We start from the raw sequence: 23396 nt of genomic DNA, 5'->3' as shown, positions 1-23396 counted from the left end.
GAATGCGAATGGAGGCTTTTGAGTCCAGTTTATGTAGCTGGTTTAGTGGTGATGGAGGATGGAGACTAGGCGCAGCTGGGTGTGATTGCTTTGTCATTGTTACCTCTCCCAAACTTTAGTAACTTCCATTTATTAAAGAAGAACTTATAGGAGATCACATGACGAGGTACACAACTATTACCATTGTGACACAGTGGAAATCTTCTGAGCTGAGACTCCACTAGTCTTCTCTAGAGAGCCTCAAAAGACTGGGAATGCGACTCGACTCTCACCTCTTCGACAGGTGTGTGGGATGCGATAACATCATTGCTAGCAGCTGTTGCCATTCGAGGAGCAGAAATTAGATTCCCGCAGGGATGTCTCCCTGTTCGTGTCAGAGCCTCCCCGACAGTGAACCAGCTAAGGCGCTATCCTTCCTTAGAGAAGAAAACTTCCAAACCGAGCCTTCAAGCTTGCCCTTAAAAGAAATCTTTTATCAAAGCAGCCCCATGCCGATAGTCTCTCTCTCCACCGGAGATATCGAAAGATATACTGGTGATAGATGCAGCAAGAATAAAAACCCACTTGATCACACCAGATTTCACCATTGAATCTCAGTTTGATTCTACTGCAGGTGCACAGTTGCATCTTCCTGGATGGAGTTGATGACAGTGAAACACTCTCCAACCTTCTCTGACATTCTCCGCATATGTTTTTATTTTTGTCAAAATTGAAAAATGTGACTTGGACCACACTCGCTTCCCATGTGCACAGTCTTAGAGCACGGCCTGAGTCTTGTGTGTGTACATACAACACGTCTCTTTGGTTGCCCTGGATTACACTAATGTATTCACAATTAATTTTTCTCATACATTACTTTTCCATGCTTCTTCTGCATAGCCTTTCATGTCTGAAAGCTTACCACTGTGCTGCAACTCACCAGCAGAGAAACACTTGTCTAGCATCTAATTTCACTGCATATATAAATAATATTTGCACTTAAAAACAGCACATAGATTGCTAACAAAACTCTTACTAGAGTCAATCAAGACAGGGTAATATGCATTGACTGGAAAATTGTTAATGGAGAACTTACACATAAAATTGATGACGAAATTAAACTACTTCTAGACCAATAAGTCTAATTGAAATGATAATTAGAACTAAACTAAAGGATCATCAGCAAACAATAGGGTTTTAGAGGGATTTAAAGAAGGCACATCTTGCTTAACTAACTCGTTAGAATTTATTGAACTGAAGTGAAAGTAGTAAGGGATACAAAGATGCATATCTATGCATCCATTTTCTATCACTTTAGGCAATTTACACAAAGGGGTTTGGGAGTCTGGAACAAGATAGCCAGCCTGTGTTGTCAAAACTGATACCCTGGTATCCTTCACAAAAAGTCTGGATGGCATCCTCAAATCAATTAGCTTCAAGAAATCCAACAACCTTAATGGGCTGAATGACCTCCTATCATTGTAACCTTTTTTATGTTCTTGAGATAAAACGTATTTAAAAATTAATTGACTCTGAGTAGCTTCTGCAATGTGGCATGGTGTGGTTTCAAGAAAGTGTGTTCACTGAAAAAACTGGGAGGAGATCAGTGTTGTTCAACATAGCTTAACAGGGCTTCACAGCTGAATTTATATTTTATGCACTTTAAGCATTTTTCAAAGAGAAGAGAAGACGGAGTGATTTATTCATTATTGGCAGTTCAAGTGCCTTTGGAGAAGCAGTTCTGACAGCTTCCCTTGATAAATAATGTGTTCAGGCTAATGCAGCCAGGAATCTCTCAGAGTGGAACAGGACTATTATCTTCAACAAATTATCATGGCCATATTGTTTGAACTGACACTTTTGCTGCCTCAGAATCAAGTAAAAATACATCAGTTTACTGGGATTCTTTTTACAGCAAGATGTACAGTAGGACTGTTATCACATACATAAGCATTTTTTGACACACATAAACATCATTCCCCCTTGTTCATTCTCTTTAAAGGTATGATTATACTAGGATTGGCATATTTTTGTTCTTTGTTTGTGTAAATCCCTAAACTATACTGTATACCTCTGAGACAACCTCCATTGAATAAGGGACTGCAAAGTGTTTAAGAACATAACATAAGTTCCAAGTGAGTTTGGTAGGTAGTTGTTAACTGATCCACTCATTTCTTAAAAGAAACCAGGGTACTGGCTTCAACAACACATCTACTGTAGGTAACTCTCCCCACACTCTGAGGTTTACTGCTTTGACATCTGGACCCTGCTGCAGCCATGAAAGACAGTAGAAGAGCACTGTCTCAATCTGTCATTTCAACACATTTGCAAATATTCTGAGCATTTACATCTGTTTGTATATAAACAGTATGTGGATATATTTATAAAGCAAAAAAGGAATATTAGATTATGTTCTAGGTAACATTGTAAATGATCACACTTTAGTTTAACTCTCTGTTATAATGATCTATTAATACATTTTTAACGATCTATTCACAAAATTCTAAACAACCATTCACCTATTTTCTAACAAGTTCATCCAATTCCGAATCACAGGAGAGCTGGAACCTATCCCGGCAAGCAACAGGTGCAAGGAAGGGTACACCCCAGCAGATAGTACTGTTGTAACAAACAAATAAGTTCTGGACCCTGAGATGAAGCTAAACTCCATTTCCATTATTAATGCCAGGAACAGGTGTAATAAATAAACCTTTTAAAACCAAACCAAACATTTTAATCCAAAGTTAAAAGTCATACGATTTATTCCTGTTACACGTCAATTAATGTTATTTCTTTTCAGCAATACTATGTCCCTTAACTAGACAGCATTCTGTGGCATGCTCTACTCTTATTCTCAATGATAGCTTAGCAGTTTCCGCAGGCTCACCTACTGGACAGTATACGATACCACCACCACGGACAGAGAAAAATAACCAATAGGTGTTCTTCAGCCTTAGCTGTATTAGTCCAGGTTCAGGGAAAAACACAAAACGTAACCGAATCCTCATGATTTTGGAACTAGAAGAAACTTGATACTCCGGTGACTTCGATCAGGACTCCTATCCTTGTTTCATATGACCGCAGGCACTGGCCTTCATCCGTGGCGCTAAATTCCTTTTTCTCTAGGAGTCCGCCCTGGCTGAGAATCACTCTGCTTCCCCGGCCAAAGGTCCCGGGTGGCATATGAAACGTTTCGCCCTCGGGTCGCGTTTTCAATTTCCAGTCCTTGAAAGTGGAATGCTTGTGCGCTTCTGTCACGCAAATATGTCTGCCATCAAGTGTTCTTTGGCACTCCATTACAGAATCTCATCATCTTCGAAACTGGACTGATTTGAAGACAGAAGCAGGTTTTCAGCACACACTTAGAATCACGGTGTAAGAAAGGACGCAGAAAGGAGAGTCCTGTATTAGCCTACCATTTGATGATCATATGATATGCAGGAAAGCAGGATACTGTATGTAGGGTAGAAAGGAACATCTAGGGTACAATGAGTGGTTAACTGAAGGTAACCTGACTAACGGCACTCACATTCTTTCAAATGTACTGTACAATTATTACAGGATTAATACTGTATGTGCTTAGAGTTCATACATAAAATTGATGGATAACTTTTCAATCAAACTTGAAATTACGGCCTCTGAACCATTCTGCTGTGTTTGGTAATATCTTTACCATATTTTAAAACTGACAAAAGATGTGTTTTAATTAAAACAAATGTTTGGTTCATTAAAAATGATAAAAGATGTTGTGGGAAACATCAGAACATTCACAACCATGAGACAAAATGGTTAAAAAGGGAATTTGATGATTTTTCAAATGTCTTTCAACAACACAATTAAAAACAGGAACACTTGTGTTACCATTCATTAACTTCAATATAAATAAGTTCAATCTTGGTGCACCTAAAATTTGTCCTGTCAGGGGTAATCTAACCTGCTTTAAGGGTTTGTAACAGCTTATCAGAATTTATGTACAATTCTTGTATTTTCTCTTTTTCTCATATTTAAAGAAATTGTATATGTTAAGCCAAAGGAGAAGTCAATTACAATTAACCCCCAACAGAAATCATTGTAACTGATCACTGTATCCAGATTCTCCAACTCCCTGGCAAGAGACTCACCGAGCAAGAAAGAAATAAGTAGAACTTATAGGTCACATGACAGGAAGATTTAAATGGAAAAGGCTTTTTAATGGTAGTCATTATAAGATTAGAAGGGGAAATAAACATATGTTTAGTGAGGATACAAGTACAATATGGCCCCAAAAGAGCACTCAGCAGGATGAATTTGAAATGTGCCATCTGCACTGTCAGATGAGATTTAGCAAATGCATAAAGAGTGGTGGGTTGAGAGAACTGGACAAAAAGAAAAGTTGTTGTTTTATTGAGCAGAGTAGACATCTATCCATTATCAGAAACCCAACATCTGAAGCCTTTCACCCTGGATAAGATGCCAGTCAACTGCAGGTCATGCACACAGACATCTACAGGCAAAATGTAAAGCAGCCAATTAACCTAGGCACAAGTCTTTGGAAGACAAGAAGATCATTAGGAAAAAAAAACACACGAGCATGGGGTGAGCATGTAAACTCCACTGAGGCCTCAGTGCTAAACACTGACCTGCTCCTAGACACAAGTTTGTAACCCTTTAATATTACTGTTATTCTTGCTACAATGTGGGGTGGCAGCATTGCTTTGAGTAATGCCTATGTTGAATTGGCATCCTATCTGAGAGGAGAGTCAAACTCAAGGAGAGTTTTTTTCTAGAACCCAAAACCATACTATCTTGCACTTTTCACTTAGACGCAGCATCTTAGCCATCTGAACAATAAAAAAGAATCAAGCACGTGGAAAACAATAAAACATTTTTGAAGGCTGAACTCCCCTAGTATCAATCATGCTGCAGGGGACCTTCCTTCAACTGTCCTGTGGAAGAGATCCTGCAGAATCTCTTCTTTCAGACCCATAATGTCAGATAGGGAGTTACAGTACAGTATTTTACTTGCGGTACCACGTGGTATTATGAGGTACTATGTGAGAATTTACGGTAACTCGCGGTAGGCTGCTTCAAGCGCACCGCAAAATAATGCGGTATCGCCCGCTTGTTTTGAATGGCTGCATCTGTATATTTGCAGGAATGCACCAGGTTTTATATTTTGAGAATGTGCATAAATAAAGTTCAGATGTACCAGTGCTGCATGTCAAAAACAGAATACAGCACTGATAAACACATCACAAGGTGGCAGGCACCCTACCTTCAGCACATCATCATCTGAGGACCTGCAGTCAGCGAAGTCAGACACGTCTGTCGCTGAGCTGTCTTCTTCCACGGCCACAACTCTGACTGGAACCATCACCTTCTTCCCCGTTAGCACTGCTGTGTTCAGGATCTCGGTGTCCTGTGGAAGATGACAGGGCCAGACACGCCTCAGCACACATAAGATGATCCTCACTTCAGTTGTCTTTCTGTCACATGTCCAAAACTCTTTGTGCAAAACTGTGGATATGCTTTGTTCTCGATCTGTTCTCCAAAGCCCATTTCTTTGTCACTACCGTTAATGATACACTAAGTGCTCTATGCACACCATTCCATTCCTCTGTTCTCTAGATCTGAACACGTTTCAATCAAAGCGCTTCCAAGACACTCATTGTTTGAAACATTTGTTCACGAAGGAATATGTTCCTTTTATTGCTACATGCATATATGAAAGATATGCTAAAAAAATCTCTCAGCTCATAGCTTCTACTGATCAGTAGTACAAAAGATACACATGGAAAAGTAATATAATCTTGGAATACTTTCAACATTAGCCTTTTAACCCTTAAATATAGGCGGCTCTTATATTTTGTAATATCTGACAATGGCAATTATGCTGTATTAACTCATTGCAGAGGCATATTATTACTGCTAGGAAGGCAGTTGCTACAAGCACTAAGTCCTTCTGGAAGGTTTAAGAGTTTTTTAAGGATAATCTCCCATTTCATTTTGCCACTCAGAGAAAAAACATTTATAGGCAAGTCAAGTGATATTTTCCTTTTACTTCCAAAAACACGACATGATTTGTTTTTTTTATAATTCTAATTTAATCTTCAATTAAGGGAGCTGATGCATATATACTTTTATTTTCTCTGTGTTATTTGTTATTGATTTGGAAGAGGCTAGAAGGCAACAGTTTATTTTATAATATTATAAAGCTGATCTGTCCCCAATACAATTCTGCCTGCAAAGGTCACTATCGCAAAGTTACCTTCAGGGCAGTTTTGCCTTGGATACGGTTTCAATTCCAAACTTGTGGCATTTACAAAAATTCTCTTATATAATTCATTGGGCATCACTGTTTAAAAAGAATGTGTTCTCTTTTAAGCCCTTTTTGGCTGTGCCATTTAAACCACTTTCCCCTTAATGGGGACACTGCTGTTGAATGTCTGGGAATGATGGTCATTATGCACAAACCTTGATTGAATTCCATTTGTTATGTGTATTTGACCTGATTGCCCCAGCAAACCCAGCTACATAAAGTGGTACCAATATTTACAGTACATGCAAAAAATAGGTAATTTATGATAAGCTAATGGATGTTAGCTGCTTTAGATAAAAGTCTCAGTGAAATAAATAAATACATGAAAAATACTATTCCATTATCTGAAAATAATTTATTCCTGCTGAAGATGTATTGATGGTATTTTATCCCACAAGAGGAGATCACAAGGAGGGCCTACTCCCTGGACAGACTACAGCCCACTGCAGGGCATAGAGCACATTAATAAATGGCATGCTAACCAAACATGTTAGCATGGAAGGAAACAGGAGAACCTTGATAAAAAAAAACACAAACTCAGGGAGAACATGCAAACTTTACACAGAAGGTGTCCCAGTCCAGAATCAAACCCAAGACCCCAAGGCAATCAGACAGCAGGGCTAACTCACTAATAATAAGTTGCCGCCCACGAATAATAAAAATAAAACACCTGGATCTACTTTAAGAGCTTATTATTTTTGCCTCCAGTCATCTCTGGGGCCATACGCAAGCCATCAACATGCTGAAAGGCAACAGCAAAAATGCACTGCAAAAAGAAACAAGAGAGTGCCAACTTAGGATATGTCCAGTTATTGGTTTGATCATAAAAACATATGAACGATGTAGTGTATTGCACACATGCTGTGTATATATTTTTTTTTTTATTTGAAGCACACTAAATAAATCCTATGTGGAAAGACAATGATAAACTGTAATAGGCTACATTTAAAAAAAACCCTGAGAGCACAAATTAAAATAACTGAAAAGGAGTTGTGTAAGTGAGTTCTTTTAATAACTGATCTATTTTTTTTCCCTTACAACTGCTTCGGGGCTGAGAACATGTAAATAGCAGCAATCACTAAATCAATTAGGTTCAATGTCTGTTGCAGCAGCTACAGTGGATTGGAACGAGCCCTTTGGGATGCCAGCTGAGGAAGTTTGGATTACAAAGATGGTTAGAAACAGTACAGCAACATCAACAGAATCATTTAATTAGCTTAATTTCCAACTGGGGTAAGCTAATCGCTTAATCAATTAACTGGGTATGTTATATTTAAAAAAAATATTTTTCAAGTAGAACTGCCCTAAGGCATCAAGAAAACCCTAATTAAATGTGACTGGATTGTTTCTTATATTGCCTTACAGCACTTACAATGCTTCAGTGCACGAAGGACTTGATTCATTAGGATCCCCCAGTTTGTGGAAGTGGGTTCAAGATCAAATAAAACTAAAATCAACACGGATGTCAGCAGCAGCAGTGGAGTTGCCCAGTGCTTATGTGAAGCACTGACCACCTCATTGTTTTGAAGTTTATCATGTTTAAAAGGGACACATGAACAAACTTTTTTTTCTTTAAAGCTCTTTGGCCCTATTCCATGTGTTAATAATAATAATAATAATAATAATAATAATAATAATAATAATAATAATAATAATAATAATAATAATAATTTAATGCTTTTTTATTTTCATTGTCTCTGTGAGGGGAAGCTGCCATGCACTGTCACAGTGTAAAAGGTTATTTTTTATGACCTCAGTAACGACTCTGAGTAAAGTCTCAAAACTGCAACATGCATGCTGCCCCCAAACAATATATTTAAAATAAAGATAAACTTTTCAAAGATTTTACCCAGTTGAAGCACCAACAAGTTTAACTTGTACCAGAAAACACATATTACCAGTGTTTTTGCAGGTGACATTTACCAGACTAAATTTACCAGAAATTATTCTGTTCTTGTCAATTTGCCTGCATTTTCTCACAAAATAACATATGGCCCTTCTTTAGTAAGGACAAATCATAAAATAAGAAGATATGAATGATAAAAGTGTGATCAGATCCCAACTCAGTTGTAGGTAGTCCACATCTAAACTTTCTATTCAAAGTTATGTGTGTACACAAGCAAAATTGTGTATCACATTTTTAATTCTTATAAATAATAAATGTATTTTATCATGAGCCTGTCACAGGTAAACAACAGACACAGGTAAACAATATAACCCACACCTGAAGAAGGCTCCACATCCAAAACATCGTGTTTTCTTTTTTCTCTTATCAACATGGAATAAACCTATTACTTGTTCCTTTGCAGCCTGCACGCTAATGCAGCTACTCACCTGAACTATTATAGACCCTCTATGCCCTTATGAAAAAAAAACAAGATAGCCTATACAGAAATACATGAGCATACAGTCAACAATGAAAAAGCACTTTACTATAATTTAAGGATAACATACTGTAATACCATGATGTTACAAATATATAACAGTATGATGCAGTACCCTAAAACTATTCTGAAATATATTTGACTAAAGCAGCTTGGGTGTTTAAACAGATTATAAAGCTTTTTAATCAACATTTGTGTACTATTTCTTTTCATTAAATATAAATAATTAGAAAAAAAGTCAAAATGCACGCTGGAGAGATATTTTTTAGATATTAAAACTAGGTATAAACTGTTTCAGGATTGGATCAGCTGCACAGCCATGTACTGTAGCTGCTTTAAATTCAAAATACAAAAGGATTTAATCTATGCTAACATCCCTTAAGGCTTGTTAAGAATTTACTGTTCATCAAAATAACTGCCAGCTGAAACTGTTTTTGTCCCTAAGAAGTCACAGAATGTTCCACATATTTTTTCCAAAATGGGATTTCATGAAGTACCTTTAAAAGCTGCATCTCCATGCCAGGATCCATAGAATGTGGAAAAAATGTCAATTAACTGATCTGAGCAGCAATTTGGAATTTAAGAAGTAATACAATGGCTGTCGGGAGCTGTTTTTTCTTCAAACAATTCAAAGTAAATCGAATGTGTACAGATGTAATCTTCATTTACCATTTGCCATATATAAATCAGGCAGTAGTGCCATTTATTGGCAGTATTAGGGAGAGGAAACACGAATCAATGTGTTCTTGTCCACACAAGCCTCCCACAAAGGCTTAAACACTGACCCATAACTGGCAGTCCTTTTACATTACAGAGTAGTTGTAGTAACTGTGTATAGAAATACAAATGCTTCTTGATGAAAAATCAAAAATTAAAAAAGGCCCTGTTGCCATTCATGAACTCTTTTGCTATTGTTATTGTTCCTACATAGCTTTTTCTAACCCAAGAGTAAAAGACCTATTCCTGTCTGACCTTTTTCGAGCACAAAGTAATAAGCTGGAAGCATTTCTGGCAGACCTTCATGCTGTGTCATCGCATGGCAGAAATTGATTGATAAAATCGTTTGAATATCTTTATCCCCGGTTATTGTGATGCAAATGTGGAACAATCAATTTGTTGGCAGAGCAAAATAAATATCTAATTGATGTTCCTCTGCTCAAAGCAGCTTTAGAACACATTCTCTCAGGTCCTCTCGGAAGAACTTCGAAATGAAAGTCTTTCATTTGCACAAAGGGATAATCTAAGATCCTGGACAGAAAAAAAGATGGATTTCGAAAAACTGAGAGCTAATGCAGATCCAATCCAAGCCAGCTATTCCAAAGTCAAATGTGGTCCAATGAGTTTATTGTCATGGCACCTAGAAGCTGAGCCAGTGAAAATGACACATTGATTTTGAGGGGGAATGGAAGGCAATGAGGCAGAGGAAACTGCACTGGTATCGATGAGAATTAGCCAGGAGACAGTTTTAATTACACTTCGCCCATTAGATACCTGATAATTGGAGTCTTTCAATATAACAAATGGAGACAAAGAAACTGCTCTGACCTACCAGCATACCCAAAACTGAGGAAGGCCCATATTCTTCTTTCATTAATGTGAGACATTATAACCATGTACATCAAAATGTCTGGAAAACATTAAAAATGTATTTGATGTCTCCATAAAAGCTACTTAATTGAATGGCCATTTGCCAAGCATTTGTTAAACTGTCTTTTGATATTTGCTGCACAGCATACATTTTCAGTAGTGAGCAGGAAGCACCTCTTCCTGGTTCCCTGCATAGTGTCACTGCCTGAATGGTTATCACAAAACTCAATTTATTTAAATAAAGAGTTTGGTGTCACAGCAGTTTAACATTCAATCTTAATTTGACAGGTAGAGCAGGATCTTTCTTCGTCTGGGTTTGATGAGATTGTAGTCACACCGAGAGCCGATCAGTGAAGTGTGGTCAGGGATTGAAAGGGTGGGATTTCTGTAGTGGTTTGCTGCAATTTAATATAAACTAATCAAGGAATTTTATTGCTGATTTCATAACTGACTGAGCAGAGATTAAATCACAACACAGCTGCCAGGGCTCCTGACTGGCCCATCCAGCATACGCGCTCATTACAACTGCAGGTTCAGCTCTGTGACCCAGATGTTCCCAGCTGGAGCCTAGATCATGCCACCAGGAGACTGGAACAATTATTCACCAAGCAGAGGTGCACAGCAGGGTAGGGGGGGGATTATATTATAGAAAATGTAATATTTTATATTATGTTATAGAAAATGGTGCGAGTGCCTTGAAGCCTAGTCAGTGTAGAAATTCCCCTGCAGCAGAAGAGGTGTAGTGCAGCAGAGCTTACCAGTGTCGGGGGCAGTGGCTCCCAGTTCTGTTAATAGTGATCCACACACTTGCTGGTTTTCATTCCATCCCTCCTCAAATTAGATAATTGAAGCCTTAATTGATCTAATCTTCATTTGAATATTTGTACGCAGTTTTCGATCACAAGTTAGTAATTTTATTTCACTGACACAATACAATGATTAAAGCACCAACAAGCTTAAGAGCTGGGAAAAAACTAATCTTGTTCTAATGAAGTCAATAAAGGGTACGATTGTGGAACTGAGGGCTTGGCTGGAACAAAGACCAACAACTGGTCTGTGGATCAGCAGGACCAGGACTGGGAACCATTGGTCTAGGGACTGGCTCTGTGTGTCACCTGATCCCACAAAGGACGGTGACACTCGAAGGTTTACTGTGACATCAGAGAGAGATGCACGAGAGTGTCTGAGGTATGTTAAAAGACGAAAGAGTCTGAAGAGTGAGCGGGTTAAAGGAGCATGTCTGCCCTTCCCCATTCTTCCCACAAGGGAACACAAATCCTTCAAGATCGGATGTAAATAAACTGTTTTTTTAAAAAGAAAAATAGGCTTTTCCAAATTAGGGGGAGAGGGGGTGTAATGGAAAATAAATCAGTATCTAACTGACAATTCAGACTGCTTCTATGAAAGCTTCTTTTACAGCATATATTTTTCATATCTTAAAGTACTGGATGTGACAGCAGTCTGTTATTGAACAACAAACCCGTATGGTAATTACAAAGAAAGCTTTCCTCCAAGTCTACTGAAATGTTTTCAAACCTCTGTAAACACAGCATATCAAATTTCTATAACACTGTGGCTCTAGAGTGCAATAAATTTAATGATTATGCAAAATCAGTGGCGAAACAAATTAACATTTTGATGTAGAAAAGTAGCTCTTTAGATAATGAGCAAATTACTTTTTTTTCCCGAGATTGATTAGCAAATGCAATGGTTATGCAAATTCTCTAATGTATATGAATGGCTTATCATTTTCAGAACTGATTGGAAATGCCTCAAGGCTTACAAGCAAATCACCATGCTAACACGGGAATTAATCTTCAAGAGATCTGAAAGGAATATAAATACACAAAAAGGTCTCCAAATTGTCCTCTGCACTGTTGCCTCCAAAACAGTCTTTATGATCAAGGTCATTCAGGATGAAGGCATGTGTTGTCAGTTGTGAAGTTATTGTCTTTTGCATATCGGAAAGAATGCATACTGTATGCACTCATCCAAAGCACTCGAAGAATTACAGTATGTAAGTATATGTAGTATAACAGGGCTAGTTTAGATGAAGTGAACACTTAAGATAAACCACATTTTAATTATTTTTCCCTGCAAATGCTACAATTGATGCATCATCTTATTAGCTAACAAAACGGGATTTTCAATACAGACCCTGTTTCCCATTAATGGTAGATCTGTTCTCATAACAAACTGGAATATTTACTGTATAACCTCATTTAATGCCTATAGGGATAAAGTCGGTGCTGTCCTGGCATAATGCAGTGATGGTGTCAGTGGTTGGAGCTAAAAAAACAAAATGTTATTGTTAAGTGGTTTTGTTATAGAAACTATGACAAAAGCCAAAAACCGTCAAAAAGCAGAACCAATTCTGGATATTTGTCTGAGTCAAATGAAAGCAAATTTAGAATTAAAATAAATTGTCCTGTATTGGATAATGATAATTAAATCAAGGGAAGTAAATGTACATCATAAACACCTTGAGAACAATTACTGCTGTTTTTTAAGTAAAAAAGTTGAAAGACATCACAGACTATCATGTCCATGACTGTCTATAGATATGCAAAGGAACAAGTAATAGGTTTATTCCATGCTGAAAAAAAGAAGAAAGAAAACACAATGTTTCGGCTGTGGAGCCTTCTTCAGGTGTCTGAAGAACACCTGAAGAAGGCCCCACGGCCAAAATGTTGTGTTTTCTTTCTTTCTTTCAGTATGGAATAAACCTATTACTTGTTCCTTTGCAGCCTACGCATGCTGACGCAGCTACCCACCATTTCTATAGATATGACATTTAATAAACTTGGAGTTCACCTACAGTAGAGTAGTTACAGTACAATGAAGGAAGGTAGTAATCCCTTCATTTAAAAATATAAGCTCCACAGTAGGAATTGGTAAGTTAACCTGGAGACAAAAATTGCTGATTTTATCTACAAAATGGACAGACTTGCAATAACCTGACATAAAGTGAAGGGCACATTGAGACAATACTTTATCTGTGTCAAAGGAAATATATATAATAATAAACTAGTGCATGCTGATAGCTCAAGTTACCTTTCAATAAGCAAAAAATGTCAAAACTTTTTGTTGTAATACCACCAAATGGAGTAAAACATCATGCAACTTGCTTCACATGATGAGGATGTTTTAAAGGAATTAATTATACCAAGTACTGTACAGTAAACACAACAACAATATAGACAAGATTCAAGCGATCCACAATTAAAAGTTAATTGACTGTTTTGGTAACTGCTAAAATAGGCAACAAAAGCTCTGCAAAACCAAAAATTACTGAAATACCAAAAACCTTATGAAATATTTTTTAAGTTTCAGTCTTAACATTAAAAATATCTCAAATATTTATCTCTCTGAAAACATTTTCTGAGCAAATCTGGCAGGCTCTGGGTGCTCAACTCCAGCCATGGAAAATGAAGGTTTTGTTTTTCCACCTGAACCCTTAGTTACCTCATTGAACGCATTTGCTTAATTGGAGAGGCTGAAGTTTTTTCTTGTTCTTAAGAAGCAAGAGGTTTACAGAGACCTACAAATCCCACTTGAGAGCTGTATCAACCTGTGGTAGGCTGTCCTCTTTATTGAAAACTTTCTCTGTTCTTTCAAGCCTAAGCTTGTTTTTCTAAAAACAGGACAAAGACACAAGTTAAAGATCTCTATAACTACACTATAATAATGCAGAATCTGGTCGGCTCTCTATGTTCCTTGCCATGCAGCAAGCCTTATCTAGACTAGAGCAATGCTTCCCAGTCCTGGATCTAACAGACCTCTCGTTTTTTTTGGTTTTATTGCAACACAGCTCTCATCTTTATTCGTGAATTAATTATTGGCTCAATTAGACCTGTTGAGTTATTTTTCATTCTCTAACTGGCCGAGATAATTCAGAAGAAGTTAAGTAGCTTAACAGATAGCTCAGCTGGAGGAAAAACCAAAAGCAACATGGATCCTTCAGGACCAGAATTAGGAATCCTATGGCCTAGAGGAAAATCAGGTTTATTCTGTTTATTTGCGTATTCATTTTCAATTAATTTTCCTCCTCAAATGTTTCATCACGCCTGCTTGAAATGTGTTCTGATGGACAACAGCGCTTGTCAAAATGCCAAGTCATGAGTATCTGGAACCATGGTCTTCTTTCTGAATGTTTGTTTCTTACCATGACGAGGGGAGCCAGTCCTACAAAGTCCCTCCGAGTGGTGTAGATTGGCATCACCCCTTCATCTACGGGCTTTGCTGATCCAGGGTACTCCAGCTGCCATGTCACCCCCTGGCTCTCTGCATGGCCGCTCAGTTCTTCAGCTTCAAAGTCCAGCTGCAGGATCTCCACCAGACTGTCCTCAGGCCTGAGGAGGAAACCACAGACCAAACAGGTCAAAAACACAACGGCAGGAACTACTTGAAAGTGAAACTCAGAGCACTGGGAATACTTAATTCTTCACTTTGTGAAGAGTCACATGAAAGTTTCCCTACACAAGCCAAACTCACTCTCTTATTGTCAGGTAGATGAACCTGTAAAGACAGGAAACAGAGCAGTGGAGGCCCACAAAGAAATATGGGCTTTGTGTCCAGGAACCTCTCATGCTTTGGTTAGCATTTCATATCGGAAGATATTATAATGGAGAAGTCTAACTACATTACAAGTTTCAGAATAAGAAAAAATCTGGATTTTGCCAAGCACCTTTAATAATGTTTGCTATGTGAAAGAATCTGAAAAATCTATCAAAATTCCTTCTGTACAATGCCTGCCTGCAAGTACTATGAATGAACGGAATTAGTCTGGGAATGGAACATTTTTTCTTGGCACAATTTAACTCAAGTAGGTCAGGTCAAATCAGGGGGTGGTGAAATGGCCTTGTCATTTTTGACTTAAGGTGTTAAGGGAGACAGTTCTCCAGGGCTATCCTGCCAAGTCCACCTATTTACCCACTGCAGAAAAGATGACACAAAAGCAGAAAGTCATTGCAAAGAGAATTGCAGGAGCATTTGGTATAGCAGTAAAGTAATGGCCAAGCAATTTACCTTGAAAGGCCCCATGTCTGAATTTATTTAGTATAATCCTAAACCTTCTTTTTCTACCTGAGACATAATGCAACTGCAGAGCAATTTTTTCCATCCTTGTCAATAAAACAGTCATCTGAAACTACAATTTTTGTTGGGGGGGGGGGAGATACTTACAAAACTGCTGTTTTATACAGTAGGAAGATATTTTTCACATTATAGCATTATCCCTGAAGACGTAGCAACAACCTTGAATATGACAGACAAAAAAAAGGTATGTTTCCAAAAGCAAATTCTTGAAGGACTTGTGGAGTTAGACTTGGGTGTCTGTCTTTAAAACCTGAAGAGAGCTTGCTGGAGGCTCCCCTGAGGAAAACCAAATAACCTTCATTTCATATCAAATGCTAACAAATATATATCCTGGTCCCCAAGGGAAGTTTAATATCAGGACAGGTAGTGCGTAGGATAAAAAGCAATGGGAGACTGCAATTCTTCATTTTTTTTGGTATTCACATTACTTAAGCAAAACATGTAGAATGAACTGGCAAAACTAAAGGATCCATAACTTTCTTCCTTAGATATCCATAACTTATAATTTACCATATATATATTAAGTAAATCAACAGATGACAAAAGCCTGAAGTTGAGGGTAAGTAAGCACAAGCTGAATTAACAATATACACAGTATTTACCGATTAGTAATCCTGTAATGGACTGACGTTATTCAGGTTGTAACCTGTGTTGCGCTATTGTCTGCTAGGTTCAGCTCTGGTCCTCCACAATGCCGTTTTGGACTAAGTGGTTATTGGAAATGGATGGAAGATTGAGTAATTTAGCTGCTGTCAGTGTATTGTTGTTCCTCTTTCTCAATGTGTATTAAACAAACCACAGATGGCACAATGTAGAAAAGGGATATAACTGACACTGATTAACTTTACTGTCTTACATTTAATACACCCAGTCACACAACCACATCTACATGTTTGTATACGTAGTATAACAGTAAACTAATAATATAAATTTGTGCCTAAATGTCACCAATGTACAACACAAATTATTGTCACTAACATTTCCATATAATGATTTTCTTAGATGTACAATAACACAGTACTTGTTGTTGTTCTCTTGAACAGTCCAGAAGAAAGCTCCACAGTTTCACCTCACTATCCCATTAGTGCAAGAGGCTCATTTCCATTCTGTAACAAAGCCAGAAGATAAAGCATTGCATCCTGCAAGCTTCTTGTTTTTCCCAAGAGACTCTGCACAAAAGCCAGGAGATGAATGGTTTGTCTAAACTTCTCTTCTGGCCTACTTTTAAGAGCTGAATAAAACTAAAATTCAAAATAGTATGATTTGACTACATGAAAGAAAAGCAAAAGAGGAAATATTGATCTGAAAAAACACATAGCAAAGACCACCTCCTGAAGAATATTAGAAGGGATACTCTGAGAGAAATGTTTAATTTATACTTGTACATGATAACTGTATGCAGTCACTTTAGATCTCAATTTCCAGGGAGATAAAATGTATCAGAAGGAATCAGTGTTGACCATTGCAGGCAGAGAAAGAGATTATTCTATTTAATCACCTTTGCAAATTACCGAAAATCGATTCTGCAATAAGTATCCAAAGAGAACATCAAAAGGAAAGAAAGCTTGGATTGGGCAATGACACAGGAAAGATCCCCAAGGGTATAGACATTCTGACAGACTCCTGTCTTCACACAAGTCACACAAATTGTACATGTATGAAAAGTCATGTTTATTTGAATTCATTCCTTAATCAATTTTTGTCTGCTACAGCCAAAGGATTTTCTAAAAATTCCAGGATCACCCTATCGATTTTATGATCATTTAACAAATCCAAGGACCATGTAGAAAGTGTTGCCTACATCTTCATCATTTGGCTCATCAATTAAAGACATTTAACTATATATTTCCTTAACATGTGGTATAAGAATAGAGATTTACTTTTTTTATTTAGATTGCACACACTTTAATGTTTAACTAATACATTTGTAATGGAGCTTCATTTTTATAATTTAAGCATACCTACTATAGTTCTTTATGACTGTTAAATCAGCACCAGATAAATAATAAACAGCAAACTCATAACATTTTTTATAAAAAATGTTATTTACTGTAGTATTCATTGTCAATTATGAGGCACATGCTACCCATTTACCCCTGACTATGTATAGCTTCTCAAGTTTTCACTACCAATGGAAGTCTTACATTTCTATAACAAATTACTGTATTATAGCAATACCAAATACTTTTCCCCAAATAGTTTGTATATGTAATAATGAATGCTTAAGGAGTATAATAGCAGACAGGTGCTCACCATTAGTCCCTAAGCCTGCAATTTTAAAAATTACAGCATATGCAAATGACTGTAGATGAAGGGGAACTGGCACACAACAGTTTATTTAATTAATTCTGACCCAGCTGTAGATTACAGATTACAGGCTCTTTTCCCTTTACACCTTAGTTTGTCATTTAATGCCCTAATAAGAAGCAGAGCTAGAACTGTGTGTCCTTGGAGTAGGTTCTAATGATTTTTTTACCAGTGTCAGAGGACAGAGCTAAACCGAAACAGACTGTAGGTTCAGCTTCTAATTGTTTTAATTAAAAGAAGGATCATCAATATTTTTTGTCCTTTTCATTCAAACTGTAGCCTCAGGAATATACTGTACGTTCAATTCTCACATCTGGACTTTACAATCCCCAGTGCTAATCAAAACACCTGAGTAAACAGATAATCTGCATGAGATAAAGTCATCAATGATGCTGATTAGGGTGAGATCCGAGCAGTGTCGATTTTACTGAAAATGAATATGAGTAATTGACAATAGAGGTTTTTTATTTAGAAGCAATAATCATGTACATAAAATATAAATCTCTCCAAATATATTAAACGATATTTTGGACACGTAGAATCATTTTCTTTTTCATAGGGATCAAAGGTTTTTTTGCCATTCGTGCTACTTGGATAATATTTTTTTTTCCTGATTCTTTGGTGTATGACCAGTAACAACTGCCAAAAAAAGTATAAAAACAAAAGAAATATTTGACTTCATGATTTCCAGAAAATTGAGATATTTGTTTTAGTGCAATCAGTGCATGTTTACACGTTTAAACAGAAGCAAACTTTCATAAAAAGGTTAGACAGATCAGAGTTCGACGTCTTTGAAAACACACATACCGCAGCTTTTATTTCCTGCTTAATGAGCATTACACAGATTCATCAAAGGACAGAGCTCATAGTAAGGTTTGTTCCATTGTTAATTGCATCCAGTGCTTTACCAATTTAATTTATCACATACTGTAATTCAAGGTATGGCAAAAGTATACTGAAATGGTTTCACAAACTATCGGTAGTCTTTGCCTTCTGTGATTATAATTTATAACTTCAAGTCTCAGCTACTGCATGTCCAGAAATAGATTCTTCAGACTTTGAAAAGGATCTGCACACTGTAACAGGATTTCAGTGGGATTTCCAACACTCACAGAGTTCGGAGGATCAGTTCCCAGAAGTATCATTCCCAATTACAGCAAAGCTCAATCACACTTGTTCAGTTATAACCACAGAACAGGATGTAAGCTCTGATCATTTGGAAGAGAGGGCCGAATCAAAACATATGTAAGATAACACTAAACATGTTCAACAAATGTTTTTGTTACCAAACAAATAAGTGTAGACCACCTATAAAGAATGTAAGTATCGTTATGGAAAGCTCCAATCCTAAAGGTTTTAGAGGTAACCACACTAAAACATAATTTTGTAAAGCACTGGAACATCTCATTTAATCTCATTTAATTCGAATTTATCAATTTAATAAATAACACTGAAAAGTATAACTTGAAAAGCCACACTTTAAAAGGTTTGTTGGTACTTACTGTCCATAAATACAAATAAAGTCCTGTTGGGGTGCACTAAAATAAGAGCACAATAAATTTTCTTTCAATGAAATTTATTAATCAAAATGTACGACAACGCTGTGTGTAGTCTTTGGCTTGCCTTTTTCTTGAAACATCTGACTTCTTTTGACAAAGCATAGTGATGGTCCCATCGTTTTCTGGTTCTTCTTTCTGAAGGTTAATTTCCCACAAGACAGAGTTGCTGGGTCTGGCATTAAGGAAGGAGACATTCTTCTTTATCACTGCTCTGTGAGAAACAAGAGAAAAGACAAATTAAGTTATGGCTTAATTGTTGTTTAAAAAAGATTAGGTAATTCCAGTAGTTATAGTAGATCTATTGGTCCCTAGAGAAAAATAATTCTCTTGAAGTGATAAATATTAGACTTTCCATTTATTCATTTTAAGATTATATAAAATCATATAAGAATAACAGTGAATGTATCATGCTTATAATGTGAATTCAGTGTTCAATATTAAATAAAATAGACATTTTGTCTCTTTGGCAGTAGAATATTGGATTCCAGAAGAGAATGGAAAATCACCTAATTTCTGAAAAACAATTTTAAAATTAGTGCTACTGGGGAGGGTAAAGTGAAATACCTGGTCTCTTTTCAAGGTGAAGACATTTTTGAGAAACACAACCACACCCCATGAGGGTGAAAACATGCAGTATACATACAACAAATGAGTCTCTGTGTGTTTTTCTTTATGTGTGTCTACACACATTCCTATTTATTACTTTCAAGCTTTAAATCTCTGTGGTATACTTACTGCAGGGAAGTCAATAAATTATTCAAGAATTGCTGTGTGGTTTTGTCCTTTGAGAATAGCTCCTGACCAAATGAATAACCAGATCAGTGTATTAGTCAACATCCTTAACTACCAAACTCAGACGAGACCCAGTTTCTCTGATCTTACTATCAATGGAAAGTGAATCTCTCTTCACAATTATTTAAACTTTATCAAATTAGCAATATCCTCAATAAAAGCTATTGCAAAATTGAAAACACAAGAATCAAATTATTATTTTCGTGTGAAACATATATTTGTTATGAAAGTGTAGTGGTTAGTGTTCTTGATCTGCAACTGGTAGATTGTGGCCCAGGTGAGTCATGGGTATTGTAACATTAGGCAAAGTCCTACTCTCAGACTGTTTCATTTTTACAGCTGGGTATTTTACTGGATAAAGATATACAGTATGTCACTATCGACTAAAACAAATACATTAATATATAATAGACAAATATATGAATCTAATACAGTATTCATATGTTGGTATCTATATAAGTTATATATGTATATATTATGTCAAAATACAGCAAAATGTCAAAAAGTTACCTAAGACAATACAGCATAGAATCAATGAACAAATGCAGGATAGAGCATAAGATCACAGACATAAGCTAAACAATTAAGAAATCAATCCAGTACAAGATGCACAACTGCAGAAATTAAGATGCTGCATTCCAATGCATTATACTAGAATGGCAAACATGAGCAAAACAGAGTTCCAGACATGCGTATAGTATGTTCGGATCTTGTAGTGTTGGTGACAGGGTATAAGCTGCAGAGCAGAGATACAGATTGTAGGGTCTGCAGGGCTAGTCTGAATAGGGACATTCTGAGGAGGTGGTAAGAGACATTCATTTAACAAGTTCAAACAAAGATTCACATATTGGCAGGTGAATAAGTAAGCTAGAGTCATTGATATGAATGGATGGTTGTTCTGTTTGATATGTATCTTTCAGAGGCTGAGACAGGACCTCAGGGAATGCTCAATTAGAAAGCTCCAATTCAGGCAACTTGTTTGGTATTCATTAAGGCTGCTGGCCCTTTGTTCTTGTCGAAGAGACAATTTATTTATACTAATGGTTCCATGCTCTTCTGGCCCCTAATTTGTTAAGAATAAGTTTTATCTAATCGAGCTTCAGACTGGCACTGAGCAGAGGTGGCAAGGGACCCAGCTGCTGATCCCACACACACTCTCCAAATTAAAGGTAAACAGATCACTAATTCGCAAATAGTGGGCCCATTCTGTGAAATTATGCGCTTGAGTGCGTATTGGAGAAAATCAATACATAAAAGGGCCCACGTCTGTTTACAATTGATCTTGAAAAAGAGTTTATTACATACCAGTAATTTCTGCAAAGATCTTTTTTAAAAGTCTCGCTTCTGAATTGTTTTTTCTATCTCAGACTGAATCCATCTAGGCCACAGGATATTGAAATGGATATTCTGCCTAGACAGGTTGCATGTCATGAGAGTAATCCCTGATTTGTCACATGACTGTCCATACTACGTACTGTAGCCTTATTGCTGGAACACATGACTAAATATCCTACACAGTATGTACAAAATCCACCCCTGACGTGTACGATTCAGGAGTTAAATAAGAGGAGGTATGTAGCCAACAGGGGTCAAGGCTCATACAATTTGACACATACAATTTTTAGCACTTCCTAGTGTCTTTCTGTTGAACATGAAAATAAAATCTTCTGGATTTTGCTTTCCACTGATTCCCAATGCATTTAATATTCTCAAGGTGCAGACCATGCTATCTATCAAGAAATTCCAATCCACTGTCCCTAAGTAATTAATTGTCCCTAAACTACCTCAGGAAACAATATTACAGTCAACATTCTTCTCCTGAGTCATGGTCATGATCCCTTTAAAGAAGTACCATAAGATTCAATTCACACATCTTCACACTTACAGTACACTCACAGATACAGTACCTACATAAAATAGAATGATAAAAAGCAAACACTTCTATCGTGTCTTTATATATTAATGTGTCTTCGTTTACCAGCGAAAATGTTGTCTTGGAAACAAGCTTCTAACTTAATTTAAGCACATTTAATACCCCTTATTATTAGTATTATTTTACAATTGTGTCAAATGTACATGATAAATGCTAATCAGTGTACAACAAGTACTGCATAAATAAAATACAGTGAGATAATAATACGGTTAAGGCTCACTCAATTTCTGTATCACTCAATGTAAAGAAATGCTTTTGTATGCAAAAAGTTCTTTCAGTGTCCTTCGTCATACTGTAAGCGATACATAAATGTCAGTCTTCACTACGGAAAATGTTTATAATGACAAGATGAAGAAATCATGAACTGGAGTCTTTAATTAAACTAGGAAATGAACTGAATGTTTCCTGACAGAGGGAAAGCATTTGACTAAAATTCAGGAACGATAATGGAAATAAATGGTAACGAGAATCATTTTGCGGCAACTGGATTTTAGGTGTGCAGTTATGTAAATTGGGCACTTGAGACATCTGCAAGCATACATTTTCTTGGCGGAAAGTAAATTGAAAATAGAAGAATCAGAATTGGAATTGCCTTGAGTTCTCTAATTCCCACTTTTGAGATTTGTAAAGACCAAATAAATGGGAAACAAAAAGATCAACTTCATCAATTCTCCTCAAAAGCCTATTTTATTTGTTTGAGAATAATGCCTCAGATGATTTATAGCCAGAAAAATTGGAGGGGAGGCACAATCTATTTGGAGATTTTTATATTTTGTAATTGTTTCTCTGCATCTCTTCAATATCATCAACACATTTTATTCTCACTCATTTAAATCTGTTATGACACTGACACCCTGCAAACCAAATACGAAGGAGTGTAGGGCTTATTAAACAGATGATCATTAGGAAAAGAGTAATTATAACAACAGAAATTATGCACTACTCATTCCCAGAAGTGCAGTGCATCACAAATGTAATATTTTTACTTAATCACTTAGCAATGTTTTGTTGTTTTATCCCTGAATCCTCCAATAAACATTCAAATAGTACAATGCCATCTTGCACATTATTGTTCTCTGAGGGAGGAGACGTAATCTGAAAAATTAAGCACCAATCTGATGCAAAGCAAAGTCCCAGTTGAAACGAAGAAAGAAGTTTCTAGGGCAGCATTGACACCCCAGAATAGAATGCAATAGTCTCATCTGGTGTGACAGAAGTCTGAGATCTTAAATATATATGTTTAACAACATATCATTTCCTAATATCTCTATATAAAAGAAGCCCTGTCTGGCCTCTGTAAAATAATTGTACTTCAGAAGTCATCAAGTGAGCTGTGCCATGTTCTGCCTTGATTTCCTGCAATCCTGCAAGATAAAATATTATGAAACTCTTTACCTTCATTTCCTACAGGGTGCACATACACCACAGATTGGGAATGTGATGTGCATGCACACTGTATG

General features: G+C 36.8%; 1 protein-coding gene across 1 annotated transcript in view; it reads right to left on the bottom strand.

The window, feature by feature from the left end:
* Positions 1–23396, bottom strand: part of LOC102689698 (transmembrane protein 132D-like) — a 70464-nt gene that overhangs the window by 11423 nt on the left and 35645 nt on the right. Inside the window, exons 3-5 of the mRNA XM_015366427.2 lie at positions 19276–19422; positions 14414–14600; positions 5234–5377 (exon numbers count right to left, since the gene is read on the bottom strand). Coding sequence (XP_015221913.1) covers positions 5234–5377; positions 14414–14600; positions 19276–19422 — 478 coding nt within the window. The remainder of the gene's footprint in view (positions 1–5233; positions 5378–14413; positions 14601–19275; positions 19423–23396) is intronic.

This window comes from Lepisosteus oculatus, chromosome 22, assembly GCF_040954835.1.
Source record: "Lepisosteus oculatus isolate fLepOcu1 chromosome 22, fLepOcu1.hap2, whole genome shotgun sequence".
Lineage (NCBI taxonomy): Eukaryota > Metazoa > Chordata > Actinopteri > Semionotiformes > Lepisosteidae > Lepisosteus > Lepisosteus oculatus.
The sequence above is the reverse complement of the archived record's forward strand: the minus strand, read 5'-3'. Positions and strand labels throughout refer to the sequence as shown.